This window comes from Pectinophora gossypiella, chromosome 4, assembly GCF_024362695.1.
Source record: "Pectinophora gossypiella chromosome 4, ilPecGoss1.1, whole genome shotgun sequence".
Taxonomy (NCBI): Eukaryota; Metazoa; Arthropoda; class Insecta; order Lepidoptera; family Gelechiidae; genus Pectinophora; species Pectinophora gossypiella.
The window spans coordinates 3,902,129-3,930,064 of NC_065407.1; the positions used below are offsets into that span (position 1 = coordinate 3,902,129).

Consider the following 27,936-nt stretch of genomic DNA (forward strand, 5'->3'; position numbering starts at 1 on the left):
AAAATAAAACTTTAAATGGCTCTCCTGTAAAGTTCACAAAATGTCGCTTAAACCCATTTGCCTTTCAACCCTCGTTATAATGTTACTCGGACAATTTCATGCAAATTGGGTTTTGGCTTAGCGAGTTGGCAACTTTTGTTTGAACTAGCTACTATCATCGCGAGACGGTCTGTGTTGGTTAAGCAAGTTGGGTCTTTTTAGTTACAGTGGAATTGTTTTTTCCAACCTGTAGTTTACTCGAAGTACATTTATTTCTGTAAAAAGCATGCTGCCATTTTGCTTTGGGCTCAAAAAGCCTTATAAAAAAATAGGAGTGTGTATTTACTACCTTAAACTTGGCCTGTTTTCCCTTCGATTGCAAAGGCCTGGGGCCTAATCGTGTAGGTAACTCAGATTCTATCTTCTTCTTCTTTTCGAGGCAATGGTAGACTTGTACAGTACCCTCCCAGTATTTGGCTATAGAAATAGCATTATTAGTAACCAGAATCAAGTCTTCCCGCGTACAGGGCAAGACGGGCAAGAGGTGTTCCATGTTTTGAGGAACCGTTCCACACTTCACACTCCAAGTCACACATCCTGTGATTGGTTGAAACTGACAACTCATGTGAATTGATTAAAATTTAGCCTAGCTATGATTCTAGATCTGGATTAAGACAATAGTCCTGAGGATGCCCAGTTGGGCACGGACCTCAACTCAGGACATCATCTGAGAAGATTATATTTGAAAGAATTAATCGACTGTAGTGGGTTGGTAGCGATAAGCGCTGAATATATCGGGGTTCTGAAGTGTGCGTTGTCGCAATATTCGATGTTCAGCAGCTGAATTTTACCCAGTATTTCATTTTCTTTATACCTAGTTCAGCTCAGAAGTTGCATTTTTAAATAAACAGTAAGTATTACGTTGCGACGGTCCAATAAACACGGAGATGTATTTTTACGTCGCTTGCAAATTACCATAATGCTGCAAAATTTACGACTCGCCATGCCGACACGTAATTTGTTCACAATAGAACATTTTCTCCCTGAAATATTACGACAAGAAATGCCTTAGGCTTTTCATCATAATGTATAGTTAACAACTTGACGAGACTTTAAAATAATTGGTAACGATTTGCATCACAATTGTCTTCGTAATTATTATAGTTAATAACTTTGAATCAAGATGGAAATGTATGTACTTATATATTATATAGGTGAAATGAATGTTATCTATCTACGTGCTTATTTGATACGGTCTTGTCATTATATTGGCAACTTAAAGCAGTTGCGATTTATTTTCATAGATGATTTCTCTATCTGCGTGACTGCGTGAAAAAATAAATGAAAAAAGTTAACAAAAAAGTATTTTATGTATATAAGTAGGAATCTAGCTAAGAAATAAATTTAGTCCAAAACCAGTCTACAATAAATCATGTCAAAAAAATGACCCTAATCCCTTTGCTGTGGTGGTTTGAGGGACGCTTTTGCTAACAATTTGTCACGTTTTGACAATACAACAAAAATACACTTTATGGCACACAAAGGTTACAAATATACACCAAGAGCCACGGTCTTGTCGGTGAAGCGTTCTTCATTCTTCATTCTTGTCTATCAAGGACCAGTTCTTTAAGACACAAAGTACACAAAGGTTGATACAACAATTTAGACTAGAAATTGTCTTGCCCGCATGTACTCGTTCGGCGGCTCACGGTAAGTATAAGACTTTAGTGTGGAATGTTCGGAGTGTTCGCCTTTGGTTTTGGTTTCATACAAGACCATTAATCCGGCGGCCCCAGGGGGAACCAGAGTCTTTTTCTCTGCCCTCTACTGGGGAAATTCCTGTTCGGCGCGTCCTTGCCGCGGGGGGCGCCTCTTACTTCAGTAGGCCGGAGTGAGATGGTTGCTGAGTTCGGATAGGAACCCAGACGGACAGATACGGGTGCAGTTCTCAACGGTTGCAGAGGCGAAGATGGAAGCCACCGGTATGGTAATGCAGGACGGAAGGGGCAAGTCTTAGGTACTGTAACCTGGAACCTGAAAAAGTAGTAACTGTCAGTACTATTCAGAGGCGGAGGACAGGAGGCCTAGTACGGCTTTGAAATAGACTACTCTGGGCGCCGTCGCACTCGCGTCAGACAGAGCACTACAGGGCGGAAGGCAAGAGGGGAAACCGCTGCCCTATTTTGTACTAAAAAGTAGCATGGAGAATGTTACACTGACAAGAGCGTGGCTCTTTTAGTGAGTGAGAGTTGGGAGTGTGGTAAAGCTAAAGCAATATCTGCGAAGTAGCTGAACTGCTAGCCAGGCGCTTCTATTCTCTTCATCTTAATATAATCAAAAAGGGACAACAGGGAAAGGGACAATCAACATTGTCGACTAGCTCTTTTGCGCATCAGATCAGGTGCAGTAATAACTTCGTTAAGCCACCCCAAAAGGCCTTAATCCTTCGGTCCATAAGCAACTTGGAACAATTTAACCTTACTCCAAAATCCTGTAACTCTATTAATTCGAACTTCGAAGGCCTGTTTTGGCAGTGCACGTCTGTACATCAAATTGTCTGTTGATTTGAATGTTTAGTAATCCTCTCAGATATAGTTAGATGCCATCACAAATCTGTATCTCAGTGATAGATACTAAATAAATTAGTTATATTAGTATAGTTTATGTTCTTTGTAAGCAAAACAAGTGTGTAAGGATCGAAGCAAATGGAATTCTATTGTCTCTGCTTACGGCTTTTTGGCGGGAGACGGGAACGGGATAGTTGCTTTCTTCATTGAATAATCTAAATAATTAATATGAAGTGGTGTTTTGTGGTTTATGATCGCATTAAGTTAGTCGGAAGACATTCGCAAATGTTATTATGTTGGAGTATTCAATAAACAAAGTGTATCTGCCTATTTTCGCTTCGTGGCAGGAAGCCGCTTCATAACTCGAAAGTTTATGCGGACTTTTGAGTTAATTCGTTTGGGGTTCGGAGTAGGAGTCTACTCCGAGGGTGGGGGCTTAGGTTTCATCATCATCATCTTTCATCATTTCATCAATCATCAAGAAAAAAAATACGTAAGACATGGCTGTATGGGCATAGTTCCCTTTGCCTTACCCTTCGGGGAAAACCAAAACAAAAAAAAATGTCTCTGCTTACCCCGGTGGAAAGTAGGTGTGAGTTTATGTATGTTCTTTGTAAGCACATTAAAAAAAATAACATTTCGTCAGTTTGTAAGTACCAACTTGTTACTTACAAGTTTGTATCTATCTTCAACTTCAACTTTATGGTTGTATGGCAACCGGTCGTGTATCTATCTTATTGGGCCTGTGTATTCTTAGGAACCGCCCACAGTTTGGGCACATTACCCTAACAAAATGTCAATAATATTAAAATTTTAATACAAACCAAGCAAGGGCAAAGGTATAAATATCATTCAGCCTACTTTAGGAGATTTTTTTTTTAAATTTAAATGAACAACTGCATGCAAAAAAAAATATTCAAATCTGTTTTTTTTTTATAATAGCATAAGATTTCATATAAAAGTTACATACACAATTTTGTATGTATTGTCCGGGGTGTGGTAGAACTGAAGCAATGTCCGCGAAGTGACTGAACTGGCGCGTCCATTCTCTTTGTTTCAAAGTGTTGTTACTTTTGTGAATACAGTGGTCATTTTGTTTGTGCTTTGTTTTCTTGTATTTCTTTTTTTTATGTGGTAACATTGGAATCAAAACTTGAAACACGTAGATTGTGCAATTAATTGGACTTTGCTTGAACTGAGTAAATAAAAGACGTGAATGAAAGTTTAAAAAACATTAATTTATTAACTGAAATTTTACATTTATTCTTAAAATGTTTAACATCATCTCTCTAGCATTATCCCGTTTTCCACAGGGTCCGCTTACCTAACCTGAGGATTTGACAGGTCCGGTTTTGCTGACATTCCAACCCGCGAAGGGAGAACCAAAAAAGTAACAACGAATAAAATACATAAAAATTTATTTATATAAAAATATTCTACCATATAAAACGTATCTTTGGTTGTTTAGAAGTAAGTACAGGCAACTTTTAAATCAGATACCTACTTAATTTCATAAATATCAATTTTTCAGCAGACCAACGAAGGTTGAAACATTTTTAAATATATAAAGCTACTTAAATAAGTTGTTACAAACTTTGGTAAACATTTTACACTTCTTCAATATTTCAATGGCGGCCCTAGCAAAATATTTAGGTGGTGCAAGTCCTCAAAGCGGCGCCCCTCAGCCTCCCAAAATTGAAATGTTTTCAATTAGTTTGGGGCCTCCCGGTGTGAGTTTTCATCATCACCAGCCCATTAACGTCCCCACTGCTGGGGCACGGGCCTTCCCTATGGATGGATAAAGAGATCTGGCCTTAAACCACCACGCGGGCCCAGTGCGGATTGGTGGTTATTAACGACTGCTAATGCAGCCGGGACCAACGGCTTAACGTGCTTTCCGAAGCACGAATGGTGTGAATTTTATGTGGCCGCAATCTAACCCGATCAAGTTAGTTTGCGGCCAGGGTGAACCAATCTTGGTTGATTTTGCACCCCCCCCCCCCATTTTCGGCGCCCGATGCGGTGGTTCACCTTGCACCGCCCTAAGGCCGCCACTGAATACCTGGACTTTTTAATCAAAAATTTTAATAAACTGTATGAAAAATCCCACTTTTCAGAACATAAGTGTCTGTTATTTTTTTTTTGCCCATTTGTGGGTCAGGCTAAGATCATAAGACCATGCTGCCTAAATAAGTGCCTGTCCACAATTTTCTAACTATAATTTTATTATTAATACATTGGCAAAGATACATTGGTGATTCAGTTTAATACTGATCAGCAAGATCTGTTTGACAGATTTTATTGCTGATCAGCTAACTTGTTTGAGCTTTGATTCCGGTGTTCCAAGGTTTTCAGCTTCAGCAAGCGTGTCTGGTAGTTTACTTCCAAGAGTCTCAGGTTGTGTAAGGATCAGGAGACCAGATATCAGCCCCATACAGCCGAATAGTATTGATGGTAATCCTAGCCAATATTCTCTCTGTAAAGATGAAAAAGTATATTAATAATTATGTATATTGGTCATATTGCTCTAATAGAAAGCTTGGTTGAATAACCCATTGGGATATAGTTGTGAGATTATTTTATAATTATGTATATTAATACTGAAAAGACGTAAAAGTATATTTATAGCTGATAGTTACAGGATGTCTTTCATGTTTATGAATAGCACAGAATTGGCAAATTAGGAAAATAATAATAGGAATGTAGGTTTTCTTTTTATTTTATATTGGCCTAGAAAAACACCTTTTTAAAACGTACTTCCAACAATAGCGCAAACCACAAAGTATTTCATAATATAATTATTATGTTTATTATACATTTTACCATTATTAATTTCCAGGAAAAAATAATACACATAAAAATACATGTCACATTATGTAAAAGCATATAAAAATAAATTATCATTAATTTGACCTTCAACGACTTTGTTAAAGACGAATAAAAGTTATTTATAATTTCGCTAAAATTTTATATAGGTCTCTTTATGATGGACTCAAAATAAAATATATTATAAGTAGTAGGAAGACCTAAAAGGACGTTCATTGACCAAATTGGAGATGTCCTTAGATAGAGTTCAGTAAGATCTATTCTGTGCGGGCTCCGGGCGGGATGAATGTCGAGGAAGCAAGAGAAGTAGGTCAGGATCGAAGCAAATGGAATTCCATATCTCCGCTTCCCCCGATGGGAAATAGACGTGAGTTTATAATATGTATTATAGTAGTATTATTAATTACTTACAAGCACTGGAGTGAGAGGGGCGACTATAGATCCAATTCGGCCCACCATAGAGGAGAATGCTAGGAGCGTATGTCGATATTCAGTGGGGTAGAGCTCTGATGTGAACAGGTACAAGGAAGTGAATACCATGGCTATCCCGTATTTGCCCAGCAGATACACACAGAGCCGGATAATCGTTTTGTCTGAAATGAAAAGAAGAAGAATATATTATTTGGACGTGACTAATGTGACCCACTTGGAGAACGCTTCACTCTCACTGTGAGATTGCAGTTTCGAATTCCAGCACGAGCCTAAACCAACGATTTTCAAAATCGTAGTTATAACGATGACGAAACCCGAGAAATGCGTTTCGAAGGTATGTGACCTAACCTATATTGGGCTGGCTTTGGTTGGAAGGACCTGTCAAATCTCCAGGTTAGGTAAGCTGACCTAGTGACAAACGGGATAACTCTAAGGAGATGATGATTTTAAATAAAAAATATAAATTATGTTAGAGAATTACGTACGGAATTGTACTCGCACGTGGTCATGTTTTGTAACATTTGATAAAGATAAGATTAATGCCATAGTATCACATAAGACAGCTCATCTTAAAAAAGAGTTACTGGTTGTTTATTGAGTTAGTTAATGTGACACATATATTGTGATATACGTACAAATTACTATTAGATACAATTGTTATAAATGTTATTACTAGAGACTCTTTTCTGCAGGCAAACAGTTTTGCAGTGCATTGATATATTGTATATTTAGTAAGATTAATAAATGTAATGTGATGTGATTTAATGTGTGTATGTGTTTATTTAATGTATTAAGATTTAGTCAATAAATAAATAAAAGAAATGAGCGCTTGTCTATAAAAATATATTATGCAAGGCAAGTGAATATATTGAATTGTCTTTCTTCACACTTTATACCTACTTATTTACTCTAACTCCATCCTTGAAAAGCCCGCCAAACCGACTGAGATACTAAACTCAGCCGATTTGGCGGTAAAGACATGAAAAACTATCTAACAGACAAAATTCGCGGACATAAACGAGTTAATATAAAAAAAAAACTTGCACGTGGAAAGGTTTAGATGATAATTTTATCGAAATTTTTATCTCTATCTCAATTATATTGACAGAATTTGTATATATTTTTATGATAAGAACTCACTAGACTTATGGATTATGAAATAAATAACCATACTAACATAATATGCAATACCATTGGAATACATTTTATCAAAAATAATTCGCCTTATTACAAAACGCAGACTAAAGATAGTACCAGGTTTGACATTAGATTTAAACCTCAATTAAATCGAATGAGTATTATAAAACAAGTAATTAGGAGAAATCATGAACTAAAAGAACGTTATTACAAAACCAAGACTCTGCTCTGAGGATCATTTTTGGTAATAAAGTTTACTAGTTTAGACATGGTACTATGTTTAAATATATGTTTTTTTTTTTCCTATAATTTGGAAGATAGGGTATATCTGCGCATTCGCACAGGTCATTCACCTTCCATTTATAATACTTTGATACATGGAATCGGGATAACGCCTGCAGACGTTTTTTCCCGGTGTAGAAGAAAAGGGAACTCTCATAAGATGAATCTCGTAAGGGTGCAAGCAGTTATAACTTTAAAAATATAATACAACTATGTCTTACCAACAGGAATAAAGGCAAAAGCGATGTTGCACGCGGCACACAAGAAGTATCCTCCTGACAGAGTAGGCTTCCTTCCAAGTCTGTTGACGAGGAACAAAGCAGTAAAAAATCCCGGCAACTCAATGGCTCCAGTCAGCATGTAGTTCAAATACATAGTATCCGAAAGACTAGTGGAGTTGATAGACAAGCCATAGTAGATAAAGGTAGTGGAGATCCACCAAACAGGAGTGGTGCAAACTCTACGCAGAAGAACTGATGACTTGAAAACTGAAGCTATCAAGTTTGACTTGCTGCTTGTCTGAAACATGAGAAAACAATATTATTTACTTTTAGAACTAAGTATTATTTTCAATCAAAAACCACGAGAAATATAATAATTTTAAAGATGAATATTACGAAGGTTAGGACAGGGAAATACAAATAGTTGTAGAAGTTGAAGCATAAATTTGAATTCCCGGTCTTCAGGCCTCTACCTTAGAAACTCTAGAAAGAGGAGCAAGATTAAAATTAATATGGCAACTATTATGAAATCTGATAACTATCAACATTTCAGAGATGTGCGTTACCTTTTTTAAAATTGGAGTAGGATGACTTGTCAAAGCTTGCATGCTGGAATCGCTGATTTGTTTCCCATTAACTTTGGCTACTTTCTCCAAAACCTCTCTTGCTTCTTCATACTTCCTCTTAGACAATAACCATCGTACGCTTTCAGCCAGGATCCAGTAATAGGAGATAAAAATGAAACATGGGACGAATAGTATCAAAGTCATATGCCTCCAGTCTGGAACCAACCATGCTACTCCACCAAGCACTACTTGGCCTAAAGCGAACATACTGGAACAGGTAACACCAACAGCCATTCTATATTTTGGCCCCACCAGTTCAGTAGCTGAAACAATGCAGCGAACATTAGCATAACAATACAATTTCCATCATTCATTCAGGTCACTGATCAATATTAAGCGTCGTTTTAACTCTCTTGCTGGTTGAAACGTTGTAATGAATGAAAAAAACCTAGTATCATGGATCACTAAGACAGTAAATATGATAAAATTTTCCGTCAAAAAAAGCAAGTAAAATAATTATATTGAATAGGTTTTGATTTTAAGAAACTTACCAAAAATATAAGCGGTACTAAAAGTACCACCTCCTAAGGCAGTTTGCAGCAACTGCATAGTCAGGTACATTGGGTAGTTTACGGAGAAGGCTCGTATTAAACCTATCAGAGCAACGTTGAAGAGACTGACGACTAGAGTCACCCTTCTGCCATATCGGTCGGAAATGAACCCACTGATTGGCATCACCAACAATGTGCCAATACTGTTCAATGTGCCAGCCAAAGTGCGCAGCCATTCCTTACAGCCTAAGTCAAACTGAAATAACGAAAATGTTGATGGAGTTAAATATTCACGAAGGATTAGTAACAAAGTTTTATTTTTAAATGGTAATATAACAGAAACATATAATATTTTAAAGGATATAATTTTAAACACCAAAGAACTAAATTTAAAATTGATGCAAACAAACATCCAGCAGTAAAGTTGATTTCTATATACCAAATAGGATCATGTAGATTAAAATCATACTAGAATTACTCTTCTGCTAAATCGTAAGATTATAAAGGTTAATTAGTATAAGACTTAAGTACCGTCACTCTTCTGACAAAGCGTGAGGTCACTGAAGTTAATTATTAATAACACTTACCTCGTACACAACTGAATTTTGTCTAGCATAGACAAAACCATAATCACAGTCTAGCATTTTTGATCGATTGAAGGCTTCAGCTGGACAGTAGTCTATGGTTGTATTGACTCCATTAATAGACTCGTACCGCCAACAGCTTGAAAACCCTTCGCCGACCTTAGGAACAGCGTTGAGGATCCATTCTGGACTGTAGATGGCTTCATCCACGATTGGATCACATTCTGGGATATGACACCTGTAATAAGAAGCAGCATAATTTTTGGTATGGTTGGTTTACTGTTTACGAGAGTTGATATAGCTAGATTGGTCTAAATTGGTGTATTGGCTATTTGTATTAATATAAAGGAAAATGTTAGGACTGAAACTATTTTGGGTGTAAATGTAATAATGTTACTACCTCCAATTACAACAGTTGAATCTATTTTCATTATTTATTAATTCAGTCACTGCCTCTATGATAAATACAAAAGGTACTATACCTATGAGGAATAGCTCCAGCTGAGAACACGTATTCATTTAGTAACGCCGAAAACACCATAGGCGCCGCTACCAGCAATATGTTGTACAGTTGGAATCGTCCAAACTGTCCGAGTTCATTCACCAGAACATCGTCAAGATCCATTGCCTTTTCTGCCACTTTGGCATTTGTATCCATTTTTGTTTTCATTGTGTTTTCTATGTAATAATGTCACACTTTTGTTTTTCTTCACTTTTATTTCACACTGTTTGTTTCTTGCCTTTTCTGAGTTTCTCCTTTGTTTAATTCCTTTCAATTCACTTTCTTCATGTTTAATTATATTTTTATTATCTAAACGGTTCTTTTTGTCCAAAACTTGTCCATTGTTACGTCTACCTGCGGCAAAAATATAATTGTAATGTATTCATTATATAAATAAAACAATAAAGGAAATTACCGCAATTGAACTGATAAATAAAATTTTACAGCCTTTATAGCCGCTAATTGCTATGTTTATATTTTCCTTATAGAATTATTCATTTATCGTTTTTTGTGTTATATTTTGTCTTTGGTGTGACGAAGTATGCTCCATACCATCTCCGGTTGTTTCAGGGGAGGCCTATGCTCAGCATTGGGACGTATGTAGGCTATGTATATTTGTACTGTATATATATATTTGTGTTTTGTCTTCTTGGTGCAATAAAGTATTTATTATATAACATTTTCGAGAGATTAACAATAATCTATTATCGTAAAAAGAACAATGTCAATTTAAGAGTCGCGTCTTTCATCTTATTTTTACATATTTATTAAAGATAAGAAGAAAAGAAAGATGAAAAGATAATAAAAAGACCAAAATGGGCATAAATATTAATAGTTACGAGTTAATATACCTAACACTGTTTTATAAATTCACCTTTTTATTTTTATTTGTATACATAAACACAACATAAACAGAAATAGTATAGGTCCCATTACTGTTTTTCATCATCATCACCAACCCATTAACGTCCCCACTGCAGGGGGCACTGTTTTTATTACTGGTTACATGTTTATCTATATCTACGAGTATATAAATAAATTCAATCTCGAGTTTAAATTGAGCATGCTAATAACTTTGCAAAATGAATAGAAAAGATAATTTTCTATCATCATCATCATCAGCCCATTAACATCCCCACTGCTGGGGCACGGGCCTTCCCTATGGATAGATAGGGAGATCGGGCCTTAAACAGTGCGGATTGATGGTTATTACGGAAGGCTAATGCAGCCGGGACCAACGGCTTAACGTGCCTTCCGAAGCACGGAGGAGCTCGAGATGAAAACTTTTTTTTTGTGGTCACTCATCCTATGACCGGCCTTTGCGAAAGTTGCTTAACTTTAACAATCGCAGACCGAGCGCGTTTACCGCTGCGCCACCGAGCTCCTCACAATTTTATTATCTATCATAAATTGATTATTTACTATCAAGTAGGCATGTTTTTTCCGTTTTGAATGGCGAAACACACACAACTGCACAAATTATCACTAATAAAGAATCTTAGCACTTTTTATGTCATAATAATAACAGCACCTTACATAACGACTAAACTAGACACTACTGCTTCTAAAAATAAATATCTACTGGCTTTAGAAGGAAATACGTTCTTGAGATCACACTTATAGTCACAAGATAAGGTTTAATCTTAAACAAATTCACTGCAATGATAAATAATTTTATGATTTTGTCAAACACGAATAGCAAAATATTTTAAGAGTAGAGTATACTTCTTAGGCGATCGGTTGTAAATAAAAATTTCTTAAAGGTAAATGCTTTAAGGAAAACATAATATTAAGGATGGAATATCCGCAGTTTGAAATTGGTGTCGTGGGTTTTTGAGTGACGTTACCTGTTAACGAGTATTGTGTATCTAATAAGCAATGATTTATATTAATAGAAGTGAAATTATTTCTCATTTGATCAAAAAAGAAAGTATCGGCCGTTACCGCCACTGTTTGGACTATTTGCACACTGTTTACACGAGATTTAATATCGGCGATTTTAAAATGTACAGTCATGAGTAATATAAAAAACCCACTTTAGGACTCTGTCGTACTAACATATTTGACATTTAGTGAGACTTACAGTTCAATTTGTCAAAAAAGTTAATGTGACATGGTACCAAAGTGTATACATATTAATGCTCATGATCGTACTTACCTACATTGTTTCACGCGCTACGCAGCAGAGTAAGGTAGCTAGTTATAAAATTACTCAATAATAAACTAAGAAAGACAAAATAAAACTTAATCATCATAGGTAACGTTCAGAAATTAGTGATGTTATTTTAAAAAGCTACCGGAATAAAAGTGTTACGACTACCAAGTTTTCGAATGGATCTCTCTTTTTTAGATTTACTGTTCCTAGGTCTTATTTACCAATATTCTTTTTTCGATAACATTAACATAATTACAAAATAACAAGAATTTATTGCACTAAATTGTTGAGATGATAACTTTTTTCAACTACTTAACTTATTTGTTGAACCCCAAATGGAGAGGACTCACTGATATTAATTTATTTACCTAATTGGATGCTCACTGACATACCTATTACTTGCTAATCAGAGCGAGTCGGTCTAGAATCTACCTCTAATCTGTTTGACTGGCTGACTAATTTGTAGAATGCTCCCGTGTTCCGATCGGTTTAGATAATTCCTGCTGCGCACTTCGGTCGACGGATTGAATCAAATTGTTAATTGATTAGTAATTTCCTTTAAATGTGTAGTGTGTGTGTGTAGTGTGTGTAAGTGTGTAGTATGTGGTTCGATTCCCGGTGGGGACAAATCACAAAAATCACTTTGTGATCCCTAGTTTGGTTAGGACATAACAGGCTGATCACCCGATTGTCCGAAAAGTAAGATGATCCGTGCTTCGGAAGGCACGTTAAGCCGTTAGTCCCGGTTACTTCTTACTGATGTAAGTACGTAGTCGTTACATGAGTCATGTCAGGGGCCTATGGCGGCTCAATAGTAACCCTGACACCAGGGATGATGGGGTTAGTAATCACCTCACAACCCGTACGATTGAAGAAGAAGTGTATACCTGTCGATATCCATTCGTACACGTATATCATAAACATAAACAGCCTATATACGTCCCACCGTTGGGCACAGGCCTGTCCTCAATTAACCGGAGGGATATGGAGAATACTCCACTACGCTGCTCTACTGCGGGTTGCTGCAGGTGTGCCATCCATAGATACTAAATAATTTAATTTGTACTACTTAAATAAAATAAAAAAAAAACTTACTTTTTCCGTCTCTTTGTTCCTTTTTTAACCTTTTTTTTTGACAGTTAAGGGTAGAAATCGACCCACACTAAAAAGTTTGATCCAAAATTTTCAAAACGAACTTGCCTGAGTTGGACTTTTCGTAATGTGGAGTGGCTGAATTATTAATAGACGTTAAATTAACCAATCCATTTACAGTTTGGAAACTAATTAAAAGTGTATTTAAGTAACGGATGTGAGGCCATCGGATCACGAAGTTAAATTGCAGTGAGCAACTGTCAAGACGAAGCGATGCCGGATGGCAAAGGCACGTTCTACAAGAAGGTATTATGTACATTTTTCCTATAGAAAAAATGTTTTTTGAGCACAGGGGTGCTAAAATAATAAAAACAATCTGTTTTAGAGCGCAGACACGACCAACGGTCCAACACACGTATATTATAAATTTAAATTCAAAAATATCTTTAATGAGTAGGCAAGATAGTTACACTTTGAATCTTCGGTTTTTTCATAACGAACGTCTCATCCGCCTAAAACTACTGCAGCTATATGAAAGTACATTATAGGTTCCCGCATCCGAAACGCTCGTTTGTCTTAGGCAATTGTTATTATCACAGATTAAATAACTATATCAACCGCCATTCGACTACTTTTAGGTCACATGAATAAATACACGAGTTTTGCTAAAAATAAACACCGCCCGGCTAATTTGAGAGATATATACCGAAAAATAAGAGTAATTAAGACGAAATCTCGAAACAGTTTTTGAAAAAAATAAATTAAAAAAATGTGGTTTAAACCTTTTTTTGACGTGACCTATTGTAGATTTGCCGCAGATGGCATTAACTACTTGGCCGGACAAATGGGGTGCGCTGAAGGCTCTCACCCGGACTCACGACACCGAACATCGACGCGGTTGGCGGTGAAACGGTCGACAAGTGTTGTATGTAATCAGCTGATGCATAAAACACGATCATCGCCGCACCGTGCGGTGAACCGCTAAAAATCCGCGTCGTTTGAGAATCGACTCATGTCTCTTCTGTTCCGGTTTGTGCCTAGGGCCCTGACGATTTATTCCGCTGCGTCTACGTCAGTAGAATAGTTTGGCATTGACAAGATTTCGTCGACGAGCATACGTCATTGCACCATCTATACGCTGCGGTGCTGACGTCAAGGAATAGGCTAGTTTCCAACTAGTCCAATCAGTTACTTGTTACGTTGAGACGTCATAGAAAAATGTGACAAAATGTCGATGTATTAGTACACTTTTCTTTATTGAATTCAAAGATAAGTTAAATAGAAAAAAGAATACGTTTTTGTCACCTTTAGATCTGTCTTTATCTAGTAATCAGAATTTCATGATTTATCTTTGACCTTAGAAACTACCCGATTTAAGGGTGTTGGGACCCTAGATTGGCGAAAACAGATAGCATAAGTGTAGCCATGACATTCGGTGATGGAAATTATTATTTATGTCATAAATAAACTAAGCCAAATGAGCTTTATACCTTTTTGCCACTACTTGAAGGTCTAGAGAAAGTACAAACAATAAAAAATATTATAAATACTTCCTATTTTCTTCAGGTTTACTCTAACCGGACATATCAAATCTTTAGGTTAGGTAAGCGGACCCTGTGATACGGGATAATGCTAGGGAGACGATGATTTGTCGCAGTTTAATAATGCAATTTTAGCTTGTTTTGTTAGAAAGAAAGAAAGAAAGAAAGAAACATTTATTACTTCCGGACACCACAGACACAGACAGACAGGTACATTACATTTAACACAGGACAGAAACCACACGGAAATCAATAAGTACATAGACAAAAAAAATATACCAAAACAAAAAGAAAAACAAACCAAAATCATAAAAACAATAATAATAAAACTAAGTATTCTAAATGCAACGCACTGACGGCCCGATCATCTGCGGTGGAGTCCGGAATAAAAGGACCTCGCTCAGCATAAGTCGCGGCGTGAGCCACTACGCTGGTATTCTGCGGGCCCTGCCGAGTGAGGCCACGGACATCGCGGTATATATGTACATAGATACATACTACTTAAACTTACTTACATATAATTATTTAATATTACAAAACAAATGTTAAACGGAGGCATGTTATAATGAGGTGGTCACACATCGCTATTGAAACGACTGGAAAGGTCACGGTTCAAAGTACGCATTATCGAGTTCGTGGTGCGGTCCGCACAAGTTCTTTCGTCTATTTGTATTTTTTTCTACTCCTCTACTTTAATCTGGCATTTAAATAACCAAAAAGTCTAATATAAGTACATACATAATTAAACTCTTTGAAAAAGTGTACGCTCTATGGCCTATAAAAGCATTGTTTACAAAGTGTAACTGTACTATAATGTCGCCAAAAAAGCATTGTTGTTGTTTTTTTTTTTTACCTGGAAACTGGCACCTTTACTTTGTTTGGTGCCATAGATATACTTTAAAAAAAAAAGTATACATTTGCCGCCATTTTCCCGCGCGTTGAAAAATAAATTGGAAAATTTTTGTGTTTCGTTTGTTTCATTTAAAATTACGTCGTCGTAGAAAAAGTATTGTATGCAATGTTGTATAACTAGGTCAAAAATGCTCGTGGCGTCTCTTATTGCGATGTTCGCCAAGGCTCACATCGCAACTCACGCCACTCGCATTTTTTGACCCTTCTTATACAACTGTTGCATAAAATACTATAATAGAATAGAATAGAATAACTTTATTCCCAAAACAGTGCAGTACAATAGTAGAGAAGATAAAGATAAGTATACAAATCAAAAATACACTGCCAGGGAAAAGGGACTGACTCAGCATGTTGTTGCGAAGGATAGTAGAAATACCACTCTTAGCAACACTGATATTCTGCCAGTACCTAAGTTACGCTTATAAATACTTTGAACTATCGTGCCATCAAAAAGTGTCGGGATTTACTTACAATAAATAAGAAAATAAGCAAATATAATTATGAAGAAAATATATGAATTAAGGGATTACGAAAAATGTGAAAGTATTAGTCAAAGGTAGATAGTATGCCAAGGGGTTAAAATATACATAATAGATACGACAAATAAACAGATGTGTAAAATAAAAGCCACAGATAAACAGATAACGAGAGAGATTCATAAACAAACCACCCAGAGGGAGTGAAGTCGATCCCCGACACGAACTGGTGCGGGGGAGAATTACCGTACTATATGTGTAGTATTATTATTTATTCTATGCTAATACGACGACGGCAAAATAAATTAATTTATTCACCACCAGAGTTATTTGTCTGGAGCAGTATAACTAAGCACGAAGTAACAAATTCAATAATAAATTTTGATTCCATCCATTCAGACGTGTAAACCCGAATCGTGCCAATCCACCTTTATCTCATCAGACGACGTATAATTCATACAAATTGAATTACACTGTGTTACAGACTTGAGGATGTTATGAAGATATCATTGCTCCTAAAATACCTATAAAGATTTGTAACATGAATTTATGGTATTTACGAAATTTCGCAATGCTTTTATGTTGTTCTGGGAGCAAATAAAAAACAAAGTACGTTCAGCCGTAAAATCTGACTAAGGATTGTGTTCTGTCTTATGGCCGATAGGTTGATCCCTTGTCATCGTAATTCACCATAGGAATGAGTGGAATTCTCTGCCGTCTTCTGTATCTCCGAATGCATATAACCCGGATGCTTTCAAGGCCAGAGTGAACAGGCACGTTCTAGGCGAGCTCGCTCCATCTTAGGCCTCATCAATGCCTTCGGGCAAGTCTGGAGCCAAGAGCAAACCCATCAAAGGTAAAAAAAAAATTAAAAAATAGGACATCGTATCAAAGACAACTTGCAGTCTTTGTTTACCCGTGGCTCTGTCCACCCCATAAGGGATTACGGGCGTGAGTTTATGCACTGTGTACTTAATCACACACACATAGTAGGAGTAGTCAAAGCCCTAAGAAACCACTTGTTTTTATTTTTAGGTATCTTCAAGTAAATTGGCAATATTTTTATCTTATCATCATCTCTCTAGCGCAGTGTCTGCCTAACCTAACCTTTTTTTTTTAACGTTGGGAAATGCGTTACGCATACCACGCCGCCCGGGGGGACGACGTGGTTATGTGGGACTCCCCGGGTGTTGCCACCCGGTATACCCACTAAAACCCAACGGTGTTCCTCCTTGCCGCCATGTGGCGAGGACACGGGAACGCAACTGCACACAACCGCGTCTGCCTAACCTAACCTAACCTGGAGATTTGTCAGGTCCGGTTTTTTACAGAAGCGACTGCCTGTCTAATCTTCCAACCCGCCAAAGAAATACCAGCTCTATACGGGTTTTCTCACGATGTTTTCCTTCACCGCTGAGCACGTGATAATCATTTATGATCCAAACATGAATTCGAAAACGATATCAAAAACCATAGGTTTAGGCCCATGCTGGTTTCTAACCTGTGACCTTACAGTGAGAGTCAAGCGTTCTACCAACTACGCTACCACGGCTTATCAATATTTTAAACTTATCATCAGAAGGAATTCCGCGAACTCTTAATCGCTACAGGCAATCCAGAATATTTAACGTCGCGGCGCGCCTAACTTCGGAACTCAATAATTTAAACTTACTCCTTCAAACATATTTATTCACCTGTTTAAAATTATATTAATTGAGATGAATTGCTCGCAATTATGTTTATGAAAGATTTCAGTGGCGGTGGAAAATAATTAAGTAAAATACGTGTCGGGGACAAAGTACGTAGAAGTTTAATTGTTTATTCTACAATAAAACATTACTTTCAGATTACTTGCGCAGTCCTGCCCGTATTCAATACAATACAAAACCCTATTGCATAAAATACTTACAATATACTTATAAGAGAAATTACACAATTAGGACTTTACTGCAAAGGTCAGATGAAGGAGCCTAAATGAATTTTCGAACCCTAATTTTTTTCGCGTTTTTCTGAAGAAGACGAATCACATCGCGGAAAAGATTGCTCATGTGAGAAAGTGACGAATAAATTTGTTTAAAAGTGTGTCTATTTGTTACACTTCCACGTGTTAATTTTAATACTCTACTGATTCGTCGTGTTTGTGTACTAACAAAAGTGTCAAATGTACAAAAAAGGAAATTGCGTCTATTGAAATAATGCGAGGGAAACCACGGGTACTATCACTTGTATTTTAAGATGTTCACTCGATTCTTCCTCGACTCAGTTGAGGCGACTTCAAGGCCTTCCTCGAACTCACCTCAAATCGGTATTCTTTGGCGGAGCCTCAACCTCACCTCGACTTTACTTCAGCATGACGTCATTAATTTCAAATTTCGAATACGCTCGACCCCAGTGAGTAAAGTCCTCTAGTCGAGGACGCTTTAATGTGAATTAGCATCCGGGTTATATGCATGAGCAAATGTAAATTGTTACTGGCAATAAATTTATTTTATTCTTATTCTATTCTTCTTAATGTCAACTTAAAATACCAATATGATCAGCTGAGGCCGAGTTGAGGAGGAACAGTCGTGTGTACATTTTAGAATTCTGCTCAAATCAATAATCCAAAAAAACTAAATACCTTTTCTTTCAGGGCGAGTCTACGAATATTACGATTCCAAGCGAACTCTACTTATCAAAATGAAACGGTGGGATAATCCTTGGCATCGCTTGTCATAAAACCAAATTGCCATTATCAAAATTTGAATTAACTCGGCTCAGCTGAATTTCTTCTTACACAGATTAAAGCTCGCTATTAATTTGATGGCGCTTTGTTAATGGTTGTCGGAATTAAATCCGGAAAGAGGTTAAATACTAACGCGTGACTGAACTTGTGATGATCCTTGCTTTACATTTTTGTTCTATGGTTCCTGTTTTCAACGTGGTCCGTTAAGCGCGATAGCCGTCTAACCTCTAATTCGGGTATACTTGTGACTAGCGACTCTATTCATTTTTATTCCATTAGTCGTTTAGATAAATGCAGATCATAAAATTAATAACTGTATGCAAATATAACGTTCAAGTTACCAAGCCGGGTGGATAAAACTATACGAGTATTTTAGTCAAGCTGTCTGAAGTTTTAAAAATAGTACCGTCTTTCTCTTACCTTGAGTTCAAGAAAGACATCTCCTATCTCCCAAGACAACGGCCTCCGTGTGCCAGTGGTTGAGCGTTGTGCTCACGATCCGGAGGTCCCGGATTCGAATCCCGGTGGGGACAAAAAAATCACTTTGTGATCCCTAGTTTGGTTAGAACATTACAGGCTGATCACCTGATTGTCCAAAAGTATGACGATCCGTGCTTCGGAAGGCACGTTAAGCCGTTGGTCCCGGTTACTACGGCTCAATAATAATCCTGACACCAGGGATGATGGGGTTGGTCATCCATCTCACTAACCACACGATAGAAGAAGAAGATCTCTCAAGACCAGCACCAATATTTGAAACTGTTCCAAAAGTAGAATAAACAAGAATATTAGGAAATAAAATAGATAAGTAGTTGTTATTCGCTACGATAATGAATATTTTATTTTATTTCAGAATATTCCTACCTTTCTAGTCTCAATGTCTTTAGAACGTGATAAGACTACTACGAACGAGGAATGAAGCGGTTTAGGATACTTTCAAACAACAAAAAAATATGTATTAAATTCAGTATGGGACAGGACGTTTTCTGAATTTCTTAGATGTCTTTAATGGATGGAAAATGTTAAATGAATACTGAAATATATTTTTTTACCTGCATTCTATTTTTAAATCATAAAGGATGGTCTTCAAAAAACTTCCTATGATATGAATACAAGTTTTATATTACTAAGATTAAAAAAAACAATATTCTCGAAATATTCTCTGTTTGCTCACTGTATCAGCCATTTATCAACAATTTTGAAGCCATTTAAAAAACTTGACACTTCAGAAAAAACTTCAAAAAAGTTACCCCCCTAGTGATTGTTATCTTGTGATTTCTAATTTAATACTAGTGTATAACAGACATTTGAATTACATTTATAGAAATGGTTCTTGGCAGACTATCTAGCCGCAATGTCATTGGTAATGAACTCTCGCATTGCTCAAACAAACTGCATTATTTTTGTACATCTGCAATTTGTTTGGATATTCATTCATATAGGTACATTAGCATCGTGGTCTCATGGTTAGCCCAAGCTCATTATAAAATTAATAATTCATAATAAAAATGCCTGGTATCAAAATGTGTTCCTCTAGTTATTAAATAACTCGTTATGTATACCATACATTGCTTTAAAACAAGTGTTGCTGTTGCAGTTTCTTGTATTTTTTTCTCCTCAGCCATAACACCTTGCCAAATAAAGTAGAATCAGACATGTTAAATTGACCTTCAACAGGTTTATCCATGATAATTACTTTGAATAGATGATTCTGAGTCTTTTCACGATAAGAAATTCTTGTGGCTGATTCTCGGCGTAAAAATCACTTTTCGAGACTGTCTCTAAATAGTTTTCAAGTTTATTTCTATATTTTTCTGAATTCGTTCAGAGCTGTATGTCCTACTTTCATAAAGTGTGAAAAGTAAAAATCACGTGAAGGAAGTCGTGGGCAACATGCTAGCAGGTACTAACTTACCTATAAAATATAGTACCGAATCTGATATCACATTTTTTTTTTTAATGTTCATTACATTGTATTAAATGGGTGAAAATAATAAATAATTACTTAAGATATACGACTGCCAGCTAAGCTGATATTCATTAGATTGATCATAATCTAAATAAGTAAAGCCTTGGTAGCCCAGTTGGTAGAACGCTTGCCTCTCACTTTGAAGTCGCAGGTTGGAATCCAGCACAGGCTTATATACACATACAATATACCTAATAATAAATATTACCTAGATCTATATAAATAGTACACAGAAATTTCCTAGCAATAAGCAACTCAAGAGCCCCAGAATATAAACAACAACATAATACACTTCATTACAAAAACAGAGCCATTTACAATTTTAAATAGAAAAAGAAATTAGAATTCTTCTAACGAGATGTTTTTTTTTTAATTATTATAGAGCCGGATTAGCTTGTAATCTAAACTGCCGACTGACAGTTTTATGTGTATAGATATTGTATAAAATTGTATAGAATGTAGATTATCATTGTTATTACTAACCTTCACCATCCCACTGCAGGGCAAAGGACTCGCTCCCTTTCTTCCACAACTCTCCATTTTGGTCTGAAAAATATGGCGAGATGAGTTGGATGAATACTTGATATTATCTTGGAAAGACAGATTTATATCAATCGATATACATATCAAAACGCATACCTACTTATCAATGCTGGTCAACTAATTGGGTCGTGTACTAGGTTCAAGAAAAATATGAAATTCTGATTGTTAAATAAAGACAGATCTAAAACTAACGAAAAACATTTTCTATTTAACTTAAGTATTTATGAATTTTAATCAAGAAAACCGTAATAATAAGTCCGACATTTTATCGCGTTTTTCTATGGCGTCACAGGTGTGCTTTGTCATGCTCATAGTAATTTCGTGTTTTGACGTTTAGTGAAAACTAACTGATTTGACTAGTTGGAAACTAGCCTATTTATACCGGTTGCATTTTTTTCTGATTAATAGGTTTACAACATGTAAAGTTTCCATATACTTATTAATTTATTTTTTTTAGCAGTGGGATCTTGTAGGCTAGGTTGGATTAGATTTACCTAATGCAACATTGAATATACAGTTTTGACACATAGCATCTCTAACCAAGACTGGAGTGTTTATATAATAAGGGTAGATCCCACGTCATTTTTGTCCCTCAATAGAGATCTGTTATAAAGTATTAATTAAGTACCCATCTACAAAGAAAATCTGAAACGCCTATATAAAATATGATATCAAAAACATGCATAATTATTTTTGCAGGCGTTTTCATTTTCGACTACTTGCATAGTTCGTCAAGTCAAAGAAAATTCTCATGTTAAATGCATGTGCCAGTCTACTAAATAATACAATTGGAATTTTAATTTAAAAATTGTATGATGGTGGCACATGTGGCGTACGCGACGCGCATGTGCGACGATGTGGAATAATTTGCATTTAATTAATTTATACGAGACAATGCATACCTCAGCTGGTATTAATTTGTACAGTGTAGGTTTTATGTCTATCATTTAATTTAAGGATGTCTGTAACGGCCTTTGGTCCAGTGATCGAGCATTGCGCTCACCATCCGGAGGTCCCTGGTTCGAATCCCGGGCGGAAATTCTACCCTTATCCCCGCTTCTCCGTGTTCACTTGTATTATACCGACTGATACGTAGGTGTATGTTAAGTGACGTATTAACTTATGTAGCAGAAACTACGAACTATACTAACCTAATATCGGGTGAGAGTCTTCAGCGCTCCCCATTTGTCCGGGCAAGTAGTTAATGCCATCTGCGGCAAATCTACAATAAGTCACGTCAAAAAAAACTAACCTAACATACTTATACATACACACTACACTAGACTATTATTACATACTTATATGTTGTAAATGTATATGTGTGTCGTAGGTTTTACCTAAATAAACTTTTTTATAATTTTTTTTTTATACTTATTTAGGTCTAGCAGAAAGCTCGGTAAGGCGTGGGTACTTATTGTATCTTGTGATGGATTTACCTCTGACTACTCCAGTTGGAGTAATGTAGTAAGCTTATGCTATGTTATGTTGCTATTTATTTAGTAAGAAAATTTTAGGTAGGTATACAAAAATAGCTTTTTAGCTAACTTTTAACGTTTTGAGTTTTAAAGTTGCCAATCATAGACTCGCCCCCTATTACTTGGGGCTTAAACATAAACATAGCGACGACGAGTGGGTGTTCTATACACCTCTGCAGGCGTGATGCTGTGTATGTATATTATAATATTATATACATCATAGTTCTTCTATGCTCCTATATATATAGAGGAACTATGATGTATATATATATATATATATTTATACTTCGCCGCTTCATTCGAAGATATAAAGTTAACCATGTAGTCCTTTTAACCTACTAGGCACACATCGCACGTATTTTAGAGATATCGATTTACTTAATCGATACCATAATGTTTTTTCCAGTACCTACATCCCTAACAGTATGGCCAACAAACGTCATTCTTTTTTCGTGCGAGGCTGCGCACGCACGTATTATAACCTTATCGTCGTTCTAATACCTTAGTGTCGTTATTTTTCAAATATCATGCCGAAAAGAAAACATTGTGATGATGGTGACAAAATTGAGCGTTACAAACGCAAAATCAGAAAACTGGAAGAGAAATCTCGCCAGAAAGAAACGCGAAAACGTGTCATAACTTATTCATCGTCGGATTCCGAGAAAAATTCAGGTGAGTTATAATTTTATTTTTACTGGTTTTTTGTATAGTTATACAATGCACCTGGAGGTTGACCGTGGGTCATCACAAAGGTAGCTAATCTTGTCTGGAGGTTAACCGAGGGTTATCACGATGACATTCCCATTTTGTTTGGCCGTTTGTTTTACGGGTTACGGTATCGTTACGTAATACACCTAGAGGTTGACCGTGGGTCATCACGATGGTAGTTCATCTAGCCTAAGAGGGTAACCGAGGGTTATCACGTAGGCATTTTATAATTACCTACAATTAACATTAGTAATTATTTTTTCTCATACCGTCAAACTAAAACGCTAAGAGGTCGACCGTGGGTCTTCACAATAGCAAGATGATTGATTTATGTTTACACTGCGTCGGGTAGTCAAATATGATGTTTCAATAAAACTGAGAAGTAAACCGTGGGTTGACTTACAGTTAAGCAGTTAAAAACATTAATTAGTGTCATATACGCCATTTGTAATATTACGTGACATGCTATAAAAGACTACCCTTCATTACATTATGTCTTATATCGGTTTTAGATGATGAACAACCGATTAAGGACGTCGAGGCGGCGGAGTCCGCGGAGGATTTACTCCCGGACGACCCCGCGCCTGCAGAAGACAGCGCCAATGCCGACTCTGTTGAGATTCCCCAACTTGATCCGGAGATACTCGCGGCGCTAGGTGAATCTACGCAAGATACGCCCAACTTTGGCCCTAAAATACACGATAGCTTGGCACAACTGTGGTTGCCAATATTACGTAAAGGTCTTGATAAAGAGGTAAAAGAAAAATTGCTGAAACAATTTTTAATACCTGAAAACTGCCCTCTACTGAAGGCACCAAAATTAAATCCCGAAATATCGGCAGTAGTACCGGAAGCTAGTAAGGCTCGCGACAAGAGAGTTGAGACCGTTCAACAGCAGCTAGGCCTGGGTATTACGGCCCTCAATAAAGGACTGGAACTCCTTTTAGATGATGGACAAAATAGGCTCGAAGCCATTAAATATCTAAGTGACAGTTGCCGACTCCTGTGTGAGGTGCACTTTACGGAGACCGAGGCTAGGAAGAAGTTTGTAACCCCTGGATTGAACAAGACGTTCTTAAATATAGTACAAGATGTAGAAAGGGATGAGATGCTTTTCAGTAAGAAGCTTCCTGAAAAGATCAAAGCATCTAAAGCAATTGAGAAACAGGGGCTGCAAATTAAGAAGCCCCCTCCATCTAACTCAAAGCCGAATAATCCTCCAACCTCACAGCCGTCAACAAGCCGTTCTCGTCAGTCGGGAAACTGGTCGAGCCCCCGTTACTCCTCGAACAGAGGGGGGAGGGGGGGAGCGAAACGGACATCAGCAGCAGGTCGTGGCAGGGGCACGCCAACGGCGACCCATTCGAAGCAGACCAACCAGAGCAAGCAGCGAGCCACAACGCAACAGCAATAGAGGTACACGCAGGCAGAATCCATCACTTTTATGATCGTTGGTTAAAAATCACTGACAATCAAGTAGTTCTTGAATGGATATTAAACGGTTATTCTATCCCCTTCGCCGGTGAAGTCTTACAAACCTCTTCCCCGGTTTGTTCAGTGGCACCCACTGAAGAAGCTGATATGTTTATAGCTATAAAGAAACTTATAAACCTAGGTGCCATTTCAGAATGCAATAGGTCCAAAGGCGATTTTATATCTAGTTTCTTCTTGGCACCTAAGCCGAACGGGGATAAAAGGTTTATTTTGAACTTAAAGTCGTTGAACAGATTTATAGTCAAGACTCATTTCAAAATGGAAGACCATAGAACAGCAGCTAAACTCATACCAAGAAATGGCTTCCTAGCTACGGTAGACTTAAAAGAAGCGTATTTTTTAGTCCCGATTGCCAAAGATAACCGAAAATTTTTACGATTTGAATTTGACCAACCGTATGAGTTTAACGCTTTGCCCTATGGTCTATGCGATGCTCCAAGAGTTTTTACAAAAGTAATGAAGGTAGTTACAAACTATCTTAGGAATAAAGGTTATAAATCTGTTGTGTACCTAGACGACATATTATGTATAGGTGATACGTATAGCGAATGTTGTCGTAACGTAAAGGAGACCTGTAAGTTGCTAGAATGCCTAGGATTTGTTATTAATCACAACAAAAGTGTATTGAATCCCCAACAAACTTGCCGGTTTTTAGGATTTATGTACAATTCAGTGGATTTGTCGTTAAGTTTACCATCCGACAAACGATCCAGCATTTTGCAACTTATCAAAAAATTCACCTCTTTGCCCAAATGTACTATAAGGGATTTTTCACAATTGATTGGAGTTCTCACAGCAGCATGTCCAGGTATAAAGTATGGTTGGCTTTATACAAAGGCGTTGGAGCGTGTGAAGTTCTTAGCCCTACAAAAGAACAACAATTACGAATCAAAGATTAAATTACCTGCTTCAATTTTGACAGATCTTTATTGGTGGGAACAAAATATAACCTGCGGTAAAAACTCCATGAGATTGAAAGAGACTTTTGACCTTGAGATATATACAGACGCCTCTAGAACAGGCTGGGGCGCTTTCTGTAACGGCAATCGCGTAAATGGGGGGTGGAAAGACGACGAGGCCTCTTTCCACATAAATTACCTCGAATTACTTGCTATTTTCATGGGATTAAAATGCTTCGCCGGAAACATTTCAAATAGCTCTATCTTGCTTCGGGTGGATAACACAACAGCTATTAGCTATATCAACCGCATGGGTGGAGTCCAGTTTCCACATTTAAATAACCTGACTAAAGATATGTGGCAGTGGTGTGAGAGACGAAACATTGTGCTTTTTGCATCGTATATAAATACTCGCGACAACATTGAAGCAGACGAGGAGTCTCGAAAAATAAACATTGACACAGAGTGGGAACTATCCGATTGGGCTTTCCAAACCATAGTTCAAACTCTGGGTCAACCAAAAATTGACTTGTTCGCCTCTCGCACCAACGCCAAATGCGAACGGTACATTTCGTGGAAACCAGACCCTGACGCTATAGCTATTGATGCTTTTGCGATTAACTGGCAGTCTGAATTTTTCTATGCATTCCCACCTTTTTCTCTAATTCTGAAATGCCTTAGAAAAATCCTCGATAATAAGGCTACCGGTATTTTAGTCTTTCCCTATTGGCCAGGACAAGCATGGTTCCCCTTGCTTAAATCTATGCTTACTTCAGAAATAATATATTTCAAACCTAACAGGGACCTTTTACATTCCCGTTTCAGAACGCGTCATCCTCTACACCGCAGTCTTACCCTGGGGGCCGCGACGCTCTCAGGCTTGCCCTTACAAGACGGAAAACCCCGGAGGTAGCATTAGATCTGATGCTAGCTTCAGTATCGGAAAATACAATGAAGCAATACTCCGTTACTTATAAGTTATGGTGGCAATTCTGTCATAAAAATAGCATCAACTTATTTGAACCTGATATTGCATCTGTTATTACTTTTCTAGTAGATCAATATAATAAAGGATCATCATACGGTTCAATTAATAGCCACCGGTCTGCCCTATCGTTACTCGTAGGGAATAACGTAGGCTCAGACGAACAAGTAAAACGGTTATTGAAAGGAGTTTACAAACTGAAAACACCTCGTCCCAAATACAACAGTACTTGGGATCCGCAAGTCGTACTGAATCACATTTCTCAGTGGTATCCTAATTTAGAAATTTGCCTCGAACTGTTGACTAAAAAGCTTGTGGTGTTACTGGCTCTTTGTACAGGGCATAGATTACAAACATTGTCGTTAATAAAAATTAACAATATTTGTACTTCTTCTTCGGGACTAAAAATTTTAATTACTGATATAGTCAAAACGTCAGCAGCAGGTCGAGACCAACCGCTTTTGGTTTTGCCATATTTTGTGACCAACCCTGCTATTTGTCCGGCTAAGACCCTCGAGGATTATCTCTCGGCTACAGCAAATTTGCGTCCTGAAGGTACAGATAACCTTCTAGTGTCATACAAAAGGCCACATAAGAAGGCCACATCTCAGACCATCGGCCGCTGGATCAAACAGACGCTGGCGGTGAGCGGCATCGATGTTGCCGTGTTTGGCGCGCACAGTACGCGACATGCCTCCACCTCCGCTGCCGCCACCGCGGGCGTCTGCGTCGACACCATTCGTAAGGCGGCTGGCTGGACCAGCACATCGCTAACCTTTGCCAGATTTTATAATAGGCCTGTTAGCGATGATGGTGTCTTTGCTCGAGCGGTGGCTGGAGAGACTTCATCGTGATTATAACTTAGTATATATACTCATTATACCTATTCGTAATTATTGAATTATAATACCACAATTTTATGATGCCTCTCTATGGTTATTTAAGACTTAATTTATTTAGAATTAAGTTTATTTTTGTTGATTAGATTTAACTAAAAGATAGTACTAATCGAATAAACGTTTCCTAAGGTGATAAATGTTTTTCTTTATATAGAAAAATCTCTAAACATCTACATGGTTAACTTTATATCTTCGAATGAAGCGGCGAAGTATAATATATGATCAAACGAACGAAGCGAAGTTCAATCAATATTATACGAGTCGCTTCATTCGAAGATATAAACACCCTCCCACCTCAACCCCATACACTTACAAAACGTTATTATTCGGAGTCTTACTCTAAACGAATGACGTTTGTTGGCCATACTGTTAGGGATGTAGGTACTGGAAAAAACATTATGGTATCGATTAAGTAA

At 37.2% G+C, this 27,936-nt stretch overlaps 2 protein-coding genes across 7 annotated transcripts in view; one reads left to right on the top strand and one right to left on the bottom strand.

The window, feature by feature from the left end:
* Window positions 1-4,748: 4,748 nt before the first annotated feature.
* LOC126366244 (solute carrier family 22 member 3-like) overlaps window positions 4,749-27,936 on the bottom strand; it is a 402,182-nt gene continuing 378,994 nt past the window's right edge. For 2 of the 5 annotated variants that reach the window (XM_050009299.1, XM_050009298.1), the window contains exons 2-8: window positions 9,628-10,001; window positions 9,149-9,383; window positions 8,562-8,817; window positions 8,011-8,333; window positions 7,445-7,742; window positions 5,784-5,965; window positions 4,749-5,022 (exon numbers count right to left, since the gene is read on the bottom strand). In XM_050009299.1, the coding sequence (XP_049865256.1) occupies window positions 4,855-5,022; window positions 5,784-5,965; window positions 7,445-7,742; window positions 8,011-8,333; window positions 8,562-8,817; window positions 9,149-9,383; window positions 9,628-9,815 (1,650 nt within the window). In that variant the 5' untranslated portion in view covers window positions 9,816-10,001 and the 3' untranslated portion in view covers window positions 4,749-4,854. The other 3 variants (XM_050009295.1, XM_050009294.1, XM_050009296.1) reach the window with 3 other exon arrangements.
* LOC126366303 (uncharacterized) lies at window positions 22,882-27,453 on the top strand. 2 transcript variants are annotated; one of them, XM_050009397.1, is made up of 3 exons: window positions 22,882-23,207; window positions 23,756-24,659; window positions 26,462-27,453. In XM_050009397.1, exons 1-2 carry the CDS (start codon window positions 23,063-23,065, stop codon window positions 24,655-24,657), a joined length of 1,047 nt encoding a protein of 348 aa, XP_049865354.1. In that variant the 5' UTR covers window positions 22,882-23,062; the 3' UTR covers window positions 24,658-24,659; window positions 26,462-27,453. The 2 variants fall into 2 exon arrangements, with proteins under 2 accessions (XP_049865354.1, XP_049865352.1); XM_050009395.1 differs by lacking the exon at window positions 26,462-27,453 and having other exon boundaries at window positions 23,756-25,466.

Excerpts from the sequence above, each read along its gene's own strand:
- LOC126366303 (XM_050009397.1), top strand. The coding sequence starts at position 23,063 with ATGCCGAAAAGAAAACATTGTGATGATGGTGACAAAATTGAGCGTTAC. Across the intron at positions 23,208-23,755 it reads GGATTCCGAGAAAAATTCAG|ATGATGAACAACCGATTAAG; the intron begins GTGAGTTATAAT and ends TATCGGTTTTAG.